General features: G+C 35.3%; 1 protein-coding gene across 2 annotated transcripts; it reads left to right on the top strand.

Moving 5' to 3' along the window:
* Positions 1-3522: 3522 nt before the first annotated feature.
* LOC110687400 (lysine-specific demethylase JMJ25-like) lies at positions 3523-10440 on the top strand. 2 transcript variants are annotated; one of them, XM_021864046.1, is made up of 12 exons: positions 3524-3715; positions 4359-4981; positions 5093-5299; positions 5412-5544; positions 5625-5688; positions 5851-6502; positions 7660-7989; positions 8167-8436; positions 8602-8674; positions 9713-9798; positions 9888-10007; positions 10101-10440. In XM_021864046.1, exons 2-12 carry the CDS (start codon positions 4364-4366, stop codon positions 10179-10181), a joined length of 2634 nt encoding a protein of 877 aa, XP_021719738.1. In that variant the 5' UTR covers positions 3524-3715; positions 4359-4363; the 3' UTR covers positions 10182-10440. The 2 variants fall into 2 exon arrangements, 1 of the variants encoding a protein (XP_021719738.1); XR_002504435.1 differs by lacking the exon at positions 10101-10440 and having other exon boundaries at positions 3523-3715; positions 9674-9798; positions 9888-9906.
* Positions 10441-10679: the final 239 nt, after the last annotated feature.

The raw sequence follows: 10679 nt of genomic DNA, 5'->3' as shown, positions 1-10679 counted from the left end.
AGTTGTTTGTTCTTTAGTTTTGGTTTGAGATAAAATGTTTTCCTGGAAAATAATTTTCTCATCTTTTCCATTTTTCTTTGTTTGGTTTGTGAATGGTGGAAAACAATTTTTCCCAATGTTAAAATTTTGCATCATTAATTTATAAGGTATGAATTCAAGGAGAATTGGACAAGAAACTCTATTTACATTTGAAAAACTTGTATGAAATACTTAAACCCTCTTCACTGTAGTTTTTTTTTTTTTTTTTTTTTTTTTTTTTTTTTTTTTTTTGAAACCTTTTAAATGGAAGTTAAAGGTTTATAATGTTCTCTCATTTTTTTCTTAACATAAATTTCAGAAAGTTGAAAGTATTTCTAATGTGTATTGATATTTCTAATGTGTATATATGGACACTTTTTAAGCTAACTTATACTTTAAAATTTGTGTTTATTCCTGCTAGGCTGCTAAAAGTATGGACTCAGATTATTAAGATTAAATAAGTTGGCTAACCTGTGTGTAGTTCAGGGGTTCTTATTTTTGTTTTTATTCTTGCAGGGAGTGAAGGAAGTCAAGGAACCACGGATTCTTATTCTTGCAATGTAAGTTGCTCTTAAATTTTTTTATAAAATGGTATGTGTATATAATTGTTACTTTAAAATTACTTATATTGTATATAATTATATTGTAGATGGAGAGCTCTCAATCCAAACGATCTGCTTCTTTTTCTGAACAAACGTCACAGCCACTTTCTGAAAAGGATATGGAAGAATTGCAATCTACTTTGCCTCCTGATAAGAAGCTAAAAGCGGGGCGGGAATATATATGGAACAGAAAAAGTAAGAGGAAAGCTGAGTATTGGAAATATTACTTAGAGTACGTCGAGAATGGAAAACTACGAGCTGAATGTAAGTTCTGTCCTAAATCTTTTGCTGCTGATGGTAATCTTAATGGTTCAAAAAATGTTAAAAACCATGCAGAATCATGTCTCGGTAATCCTATTAATATAGAAAAAGAAAAGGGCAAAGAAAAGCAAACTAAATTGTATTTTGATCAAGAACATGAGAGTAGTGAATTAAAGTGTGGGAGTAGGATTATTAACTTGAATGATGTTAGAGAGGCATTGATTCACATGATTATTGTTGATGAGTTACCATTTAAGCATGTGGAAAAACCCGGTTTTAGGCACTTTGTGCAAGTTGCATGTCCACAATTTCACATTCCATCTCGTGTTACCATTGCTCGTGATTGTTTAAAGTTGTATTATAGTGAAAAAGAGAAATTGAGAGAAATGTTTAAGACATGTCAAAGAATTTCTGTGACCACTGATACTTGGACTTCAATACAAAGAATTAATTATATGTGTCTTACAGCTCATTTCATTGATAATGACTGGAAATTGAATAAAAAGATCATAAATTTTTGTCCAATTTCTAGTCATAAAGGAGAGGCTATTGGAAAAGCAGTTGAGGCATGTTTAGAGTATTGGGGTATTGATGATAAACTTTTTACTGTCACTGTTGATAATGCTTCTTCAAATGATGTTGCTTGTGCACACTTGAGTAGAATGGTTAGAAGAACAGGATGTATAAATGATGGAAAAAATCTTCATGTTAGATGCATTGCTCATATCATTAATTTAATTGTGTGGGATGGTATTAGAGAACATGGTGTGTGCATTGATAGAGTTAGAAATGCTGTGAAATATGTTAAGAATTCCCCTGCAAGAATACTTAGATTCAAAGATCTTGTGCAAAAAGCAAACATAGATTCAAAATCTTCTTTATCCTTTGATGTCCCCACTCGTTGGAACTCCACATACATAATATTGGAAACGGCTTTGAAGTTTCGACGTGTTTTTAGTGGGTTATCTCTTCCTGATGGAGAGGATTTGAATGACAATGAAAGGCCTCCCGAACCCGAAGATTGGGAAAAAGTGGAGAGGTTGGTTTTGTTTCTAGAGGGGTTTTATCTGTTAACTAAACGAATTTCTGGTTCCCATTATGTGACAGCTAATAAAGGTTTAGGAGAAATTGCTTCTATGTATGATATGTTGAATAATTGGGAACAAAGTGAGGACTTGAATTTTCAAGCCATGGCCATTGCAATGAAAAAAAAGTTTGATAAGTATTGGGGGGATGTGGATAAGATGAATAAGTTCATTTATGTTGCTCTTCTTCTCGACCCTCACTCTAAGATGGTCATTGTTGAATTGACACTAACGGATATGCATGGACCGGAAAAGGGTACAAAACTTGCTAATGATGTGAAGGAGTTCGCTTACTCTTTATTTGAGGAATATAGAAAAATGTATGCTACTTCTAATATTCCAGATTGTGGAGATAATATGTCAATGGATATTGATAATAGTAAAGGAGTGGGTTCCGATTATGTGAGGAAACTAAAAGAAAGAGCAAAACGATTGAAGGGGACAAGTGGGTATGCGATAAGTGAGTTGGATAGGTACTTTAATGATCAATTAGGGCTGGAGGAGGAAGAACAAGATGCATTGACATGGTGGGGTAAGAATGGTCAGCGTTATGTGATTCTTAATCGCATGGCACGTGACATACTAGCCATCCCATTGTCGACCGTTGCATCGGAATCTGCTTTTAGTACGGGAGGTCGTACTCTAGATCCATTTCGGAGTTCTTTAACTCCTAAGGTAATGCATCGTTATCTTTTTATTTTATAAAATCAAGTTTGTTTATATCTTAATATGACTTTGTTTATACATATTTGTGTAATATTTTTGTATTGAAGATGGTTCAAGCGTTACTTTGCACACAAGATTGGCTTAGAGCTAAGGAAGTGCCAATTGTTGATGTGGAAGAAAATTTGAAAGAGTTAGAGGAAATAGAGAAAGGTAGTAATAATTTTATGTATTTGAAATTTTGTTACACCAAATTTATTATTTCATTGTTATCAATCATTAATATATTCTATATTGTATTTTATTTAGAGGTGCAACGTGGTGAATCTAACGATGTAGACGATGAAGTTGTTTTCGTGGACTCATTAGTGTGAATCACGCGATCAAAGGGAAAACAACTCGTTGGAGAATTTATGTATTCCTAGTACTTGAGAGTTGAGACTTAAGAGAATTTATGTAATTTTATGAGTTTTCGTGGACTTATTTGTATTTTCGGTGGACTCATTTGTATTTTTGGTGTTTGAGAATCGGGACTTTATAGACTTTATGTAGTTTTGTAATTGATAATTTTGGTTTGTATGTAATTATTAAATTATGCAATAGGTCTAAAAATCACAAAACAGGTCCATATGCAGGTCCAATAGGTTTTGTATTAAAAAAAAAACGGAAAAGACACAAAACAGGTCCATTCAGGTCCAAACCCGGACCGGACCTGATTTTTCAGGTCTGGCCCGGAACCGGACCTGTTAATTCAGGTCCGGTCCCCGGTCCTCATAATTACCCAATTCAGGTCCCCGGTCCAAACAGGTCCGGTCCGGTTTTGGACCGGTGTACACCCTACTGATGCGATTTTATTTCTCCTAATATATACATATTATAAACCACACTTTTCCTCTGTATTACTCTATCTTCACCTACTTTCCATTCTGACATCTAATTAATCTTTCTCAAGCAACGCCTATCGTAGTTCTGTCGCTGTCACCGTCACCGATCAAGATCAACCGTCGGAAAACCGATCAAGGCGACAGCTTTGTAGCTGACGCCTCGCAAGAATCGTAATCGCACTCTGATTTTTGATATTCAATGGTATAAACTCTTATTTGTCAATTCTTGTAAATTTTGTGCATTGATATTCACATTTTTTTTAATCTTTTTTATTAATGCTGTATGATTATCTTGTTTTTTTTTATTGTGATTGTAGTTGTTATCGGATTAATATTTGGTTAAAGTTTTAGCTTTTAATATTGGTGAATAAATTTGTTGATTGAAATTCGGATTATTTTTATTCAATTCTTATCAATTTTATGTATTGAAATTTGTTGATTGCTGTTGTTATTGAATAATTTGAGATTAAATTATTTGAATTTTTGGATATAAATAATATGAATAACGAATTGATTCGATATAAATTTGATCATAAAATTCTTTTTCGATTTTGTTTGTGATATTGATTTTTTTTGTTATTATAGTGTTCGGATGTTCTGTGTCCAATACAAATTAACTTTCGTTTAACTAAATGTAGGTCGTTTTAGATAAATTGCTTTTGACAAAAATGGAAGAATATGTATTTATTGAATCGTATGCTATTTTACTATACCAATACAAAAATAGTTAAATTCAACAGATTCTTAAAATTGACTTATATTCTGGTTTATAGAGTAAAAGTAGTTGAATTTAGTTTTATGATATTTAGTGTATTTTAAAGTGATTGATGATGTTCTTTTTTCAGTGAAAATGTCAGTAATGTTTGCAAACGAAAGGCCTTTGACGAAAGGTATGCAAAGGACAAAGGTTAAAAGGAGTTTCGAGGAACTGTTGCAATCCGAAGCTAAACAAAAGAAGGAAATAGACGAGGTTGTTTCTTCATTGAAGCAACGCCGTTTGTGTAAAGAGATACAGACTTATTTGTTTGGCGATTCTGCTAATGATGATTATGATGATCAAGAGTGTGTTGAAGTAAAAAGGGAAGTGTCAAATGATGATGTAGAGAGTGTTAAAGTAGAGGAAGTGTCATATGATGATGATGATGATGATGAGAGTGTTGAAGTAGAGGAAGAGTCGGATGATGAGGATTTTGAGATTTCGATGTGTAGAAGGTCGAGGAAAAGTACTACTTCTGTAAAGAGAAATTCGACAAGGAAGAACCAAATTCGACCAGTGGTTAAGAAAACCAGAACTACTGGTAGAGCAAGGCAGTGTAAGCCTAACAATTGGGGGAAGAACATAATTGATTTGTCGAGTACTTGTTCTGAAGATTCTGATAACTCGCTGCACTCTTCGCAAACATCAGGTTCCCAACCCTCACCTATTTCAACATTGCACGCAAAATATGATGTAAAGAGAAATACAAGGGTAAATTAAAGTCTGTTCATAACTTGTTTTGAATTCATACTTTCTGTTAGCCAATTAACTTGCATTTGCAAAAATCAGAAATATAATCTCACCTGCTTTTGTGTGTTACAGGAAAAGAAGCTCAATTGCCATCAATGTAAAAAAAATGATAGACCAGTTGTCGTTCCATGCTTAAAGTGTAAGGAAAAGCAATATTGTATGCGATGCATCAGGCAATGGTATCCTCAAATTTCAGAGGCGGAACTTGCATTGTCCTGCCCCTTCTGTCGGGAAATTTGTAATTGTAACGAGTGTCTACATTCCTTGAACTCAATCACTGTGAGTACCTTTGCTGTTATGTGCAATTATAGCATTACATTTTATATGAATTCATATTGACATATTGTTATATTTATTTATATTTACTAATAATTTATATATTATCAAGCAGACATTAAATAGAGAAAGTCTTCACCACGAGAAGGTTCAACACCTCACATACTTGGTTACAAAGCTGCTCCCATTCATAAGACAAATTCAACATGAACAGCGTTCAGAATTAATATTGGAATCCAAGATATCAGGTATGCAATGATACATTTCGTAGGCAATTTCACTCTTATTGATAGTTGTTTTTTAATCTTGCTAATTAATATATGTGCAGGCAAAATTCTCAATGAAGACGATATACAAGAGTCTTCTAGCTTTGATGATGAACGGATCTATTGGTATTGTTTTTTTTTTTTTTTTTTTTTTTTTTTTTTTTTTTTTTTTTTTATATATATATATATATATATATATTTTTTAAATAATCTTAGTGATTAACGAAAAAAAAATTTGCATTACCATTTCTTATAAGTTCTAACTCTTATGATCTTTGTTTCTTACAGCAACCAATGTGCAACTTCAATTTTTGATCTCCATCGGTGTTGCCCTAATTGTTCTTTTGAATTGTGTTTGAGCTGTTGTCGAGAAATTCGTCAAGGGAGGCTTTCGAGTGGCCCTGAAATAGTTCCACATGAATATACTCACAAGGGATATGACTACGTTCATGGGGGCGACCCTTTGTTATGTCATTCGATTCAATCTGAGGTGCCACATGAATTGAGTACTTGGACTGCTAATGAAGACGTAATTCCATGTCCTTCAAAAGACCGAGGAGGGTGTGGTGTTGGAATTTTAGAATTAAGGAGAATTATTTCTTTACGATGGATATGGGGCTTGGAAGCGAGGGCAGAAAAAGTTGTAAAAGACAAGGGTATTGAACAAACCCTTACAAGTAATTTGAAGACTACTCGGCGAGCAGCATCCAGAAAATATTCTAGCGATAATTACTTATTTTGCCCGTTAGCTGTGGATATGCTTATTAATGATGGCAGGATACACTTCAGAAGATATTGGGGGAGAGGTCAACCAATAATAGTTCAAAACACCTTGTCTCAAACACTAGGTTTAAGTTGGGAGCCAATGGTAATGTCACGAGCACTTTGTGAAAATGTAGACTCGCAGATCAAAGCAGTTGATTGTCTAGCTAATTGTGAGGTAGCAATTCACATCATCCTTTTCTTTACTTGTAATTCCTGAAAGTCTTATAATTCATGTTACTGTTCCTAATTAACTCTATATGTTGTTGTCTTTTTGATGGTTGCTCATATATATCATGTTTATATTTTTGCACTTGCCTTAATCCATTCCATGCCGACTTGTTAAAAATCCGCTTTTCTTTTCAACCCTTCTGAAATTCTTGGCGGAATGGTTAATGAGGGTATGAAAATGTGATATTCGCATGAGATTTAAGGAGAGTGTTCAATGAAAAATTGGGGTGGAAAAACAGATCTATGATGTTAAAGATGTTACCAGCTCTACTGCCGTTTCAAGATGCAGGAAGTTAGTAACAATAAGTGGGTAATTAATTACAAGAAGTTTGTTTAGTAGGTGACTTATTAAAGACATTAACCGACCAACATGTTAAGCTGTGGAAGATAGGTAGAGAAACATGGTAGTACAAACTACAAATTGCTGACTTTGATCAATATTTCATTTTACTTGATAGTATAAATTAAATATATTCTAGTTTGGCAGTATATGCTTTGGCCTTAAACAATAAAAGGGTTCCGGTAGTTCTATATGTTTGGATCAAACTTTGAAGTTCAAGTTTGGTGTTTGTTTCAGCAGATAGGTCAGGCACCAGAATGAACAAATAAGCTAGTAGCGGCTTGTAGCTATTAGAGTTACACATGGGTTTCTTGTAATATTAAGAAGACGCTAAACATGCTTGTTGTCCGACTTTTAAAACATTGTTAGTTTTCCTAAAACTTGTTAGACTTCTAAAACATTGTTAGTTTTCCTAAAGCTCTACTAAGATGTATCTGGTGAAGGCATTTAGTAATTGATTCTAGGAAGCCCAAGTGAATATTATCACCTATTTAAGGATCAACTGAAGCTTTGACAAGAGAATGGAAGTTGCTGTTTGACTTTTGTCATCATAATCTGCAATGTTTGACAGTTTTGGTTGTACTGCTGTAGTGTTTGAAGACAAACGTGTAAACCTTAATATATGCTCTTGACTGATATTTACACTTATTGCAGTCAGACTGTAGTTTGCTTTTCTGAGTTTGTTTTCTAGTCTATACTTCATGGAAATATGCATTAATATATAAGCAACTTGAAGTCTTAACTGTAAATGTTAATGCATGCAGGTTGAAATTAGTACTAGGGAGTTTTTCAAGGGATACAAGAAGGGTAGAAATTACGCAAATTTCTGGCCTCAGATGTTGAAGCTGAAAGATTGGCCTCCATCCGACAAGTTTGAAAATCTTTTGCCAAGGCATTGTGATGAGTTTATTAGTGCATTACCATTTCAAGAGTATACAGATCCTAGAAATGGTATCCTGAACCTTGCTACCCTTTTACCTTCAAGCATCCTCAAACCAGACTTGGGACCAAAGACGTATATAGCTTATGGTACTGCTCAAGAGCTCGGAAGAGGAGATTCTGTGACTAAGCTTCACTGTGACATGTCAGATGCGGTATGATATATCACCTGTTTAATTTTTCTGAAAGGAAACAAAAGATATTATTAACTTATTGTTAATCTATAGAAACAGAGTTCCCCTGTCTACATTAGATCAAAGGGAAATCTTAGGTGGACTAGTAGTTGACAATTTACATGCTTATTTATTTTTAACATTCTTTAATTGATGCAGGTAAACATCTTAATGCACACGGCTGATGTTTCTTTAAGTGAGGATCAATTGTCTGCGATTGAGACGCTAAAAAAGAAACACAAAGCTCAAGATCGAAGAGAATTGCAGTTATCAGACTCTGAGAAATTCGATCTTCAGACGTGTGGCATAACAGACAAGGGTGCTGCTCTTTGGGACATTTTTAGGAGGGAAGATGTACCAAAGTTGGAAAAGTATTTGAGGGAACACTCTAAGGAGTTTAGACATGCTTATTGTAATCCTGTAGAACAGGTAATCTTCAAACCTTCTGTCATTCTCTTAAATCTCGAGCTTTGTGTTTCCTTCTTTGCACGACAACCATAGAACTTGAACCTCACTAAACATATCATTAAATTTGCTTTACCAGCCTTGATGAGGAGGATATGGAAATAACAGTTCTAATTTGAATATGATCAGGTCATCCATCCTATTCATGACCAGTCCTTCTACTTGACCTCAGAGCACAAGCAAAAGCTGAAGGAGGAATATGGTTAGTATGCCACACAGTTATCATCATTATTATGTAGTATTATTTTTTTGGCTTATTTAGAAAATAACACCGCCCCCGATTTTGATAATAACACCACACAAAAAAAAAAAGTTTTATTATAACACCACAAAAAATCCCAACAATTTGGTTTTACCACCCACTAACGGATTTTTGGATGGAAACCGTTAGTGAGACCCACTAGGGACACGTGTCAATAAGGTATTGGCTAAAAAAAAGATAAATAAAAAATAAAAAATAAATAAAAAGAAAAACCCCTAAACCCAGCCACCAGCCCCACCACCGGCGGCCGTCACTCCACTGCCAGAACCCCTTCCTTCACCGGCGAAATCACCGGCCATCACCCCCACCGACATCAGCCCCCCGCAGATCCCACCAATCAGTGGAAACCACCACCACAAACCGGCGAAAACAACCAATTTCGTTCGCCTCCACCGCGAAATCGATAGATCTGGGGCTTCTAAGGTCGATTTTGGCCGGTTTGAAGGCAAAGGGTAATTCCAGGGTTGGTTTTCGGCGAGGGGGCGTAGGGGCTGGGTGGTTTTTGCCGGGGGGGGGGGGGGCTGTGGTGGGTGGGGGTGATTTTTCGGGGAGAGGGAAGGGAATTTGAGGGGGGCTAATGTCAGTGGGGGTGATGGCCGGTGATTCCGTCGGTGAAGGAAGGGTTTTTGGCGACAGTGGGGTTCTTCGGTGGAGTCATGGCCGCTGGTGGTGGGGCTGGTGGCTGGGTTAGGGTTTAGGGGATGTTATTTTTTTTTAATTTTCTTTTTTTTTTTAAACCAATAAACAACTGACACGTGTCGCTAGTGGGTCCCACTAACGGTTTTCATCCAAAAATTCGCTAGTGGGTGGTGAAACCAAATTTTTGGGATTTTTGGTGGTGTTATATTATTTATTTATTTATTTTTTTAGGGTGTTATTATCAAAATCGGGGTCTTTTTTAGGTGTGATTTTCTAATTAAGCCTATTTTTTTTTATCAGAATAGATATAGAGCTAAATGCTCATCTCAAACTTTTCAGATATTGAACCCTGGACATTTGAGCAAAGGCTTGGAGAGGCAGTGTTCATACCTGCTGGTTGTCCACATCAGGTTCGAAATCTCAAGGTAAACTACTAACCCCTATATTTTATACTCAAAATCACAGGAGGCATTTGTTGATGTACCGTGTACCTAATAATATGGTCGTTTTGCAGTCCTGCACAAAGGTAGCTGTAGATTTTGTTTCACCAGAGAACATTGGAGAGTGTTTTCGGCTAACAGAAGAGTTCCGGAAACTCCCAAAATTCCACAAGGCTCGGGAAGATAAGCTGGAGGTAACAAAGTCAAGTTTCTTCTTATTACTTGTGGTTTGTATGTAGATTATCTAGTCATACAAAGACTAACGCTTCTCTTCCAATGTTAACCAGATCAAGAAGATGATTCTTCATGCAGCTAATCAAGCAATAAAACATCTAGAGGAGTTGCAATCAAAGCAGGAGCCAAATTGATTCTCTTGGCAAGCAATGTGTATCCCTGCGTTCGAGCCCCAGTTTTGTACAGCAGAAGATAGGGGGCAGTAAGAAGGTAGTGTCTGTGAAGTCGAATTTTTGATTAGTAATCTGACATGAAATAATGTAAAGAGACCAATGAAGAAAAGCACACATATTTCTTTTTCATGATATCTGGTCTCAAGTTATGTTATCAGAATAATGAGAACAAAATCAAATTAATAAGATTTGAATTTTTTTTCACATTATCAAACATAAATTCTTCTTTCAAATAGCTCCACATGTTAATATACGGATAACTCCTGAATAAGGCTATACAAGTCATCATCCTATTTATTGATTTCATCTCCAATACAATGAGATATACAAATGGAAATAAATCATACTCTACATTTCATTATAACACAAGTTATTTACAAAAAATTAACATATACAGCACTTGGAGTAGCACACATTTATTCAAGATGCATATACCGTCTATCGCTACTTAACATGGAA

The sequence above is a fragment of the Chenopodium quinoa genome, unplaced genomic scaffold, assembly GCF_001683475.1.
Source record: "Chenopodium quinoa cultivar QQ74 unplaced genomic scaffold, ASM168347v1, whole genome shotgun sequence".
In the NCBI taxonomy this organism is placed as follows: Eukaryota; Viridiplantae; Streptophyta; class Magnoliopsida; order Caryophyllales; family Amaranthaceae; genus Chenopodium; species Chenopodium quinoa.
This window is presented reverse-complemented; position numbering and strand designations above follow the sequence as displayed.

Excerpts from the sequence above, each read along its gene's own strand:
- LOC110687400 (XM_021864046.1), top strand. The coding sequence starts at position 4,364 with ATGTCAGTAATGTTTGCAAACGAAAGGCCTTTGACGAAAGGTATGCAA. Across the intron at positions 5,545-5,624 it reads ATTGGAATCCAAGATATCAG|GCAAAATTCTCAATGAAGAC; the intron begins GTATGCAATGAT and ends ATATATGTGCAG. Across the intron at positions 6,503-7,659 it reads ATTGTCTAGCTAATTGTGAG|GTTGAAATTAGTACTAGGGA; the intron begins GTAGCAATTCAC and ends TAATGCATGCAG.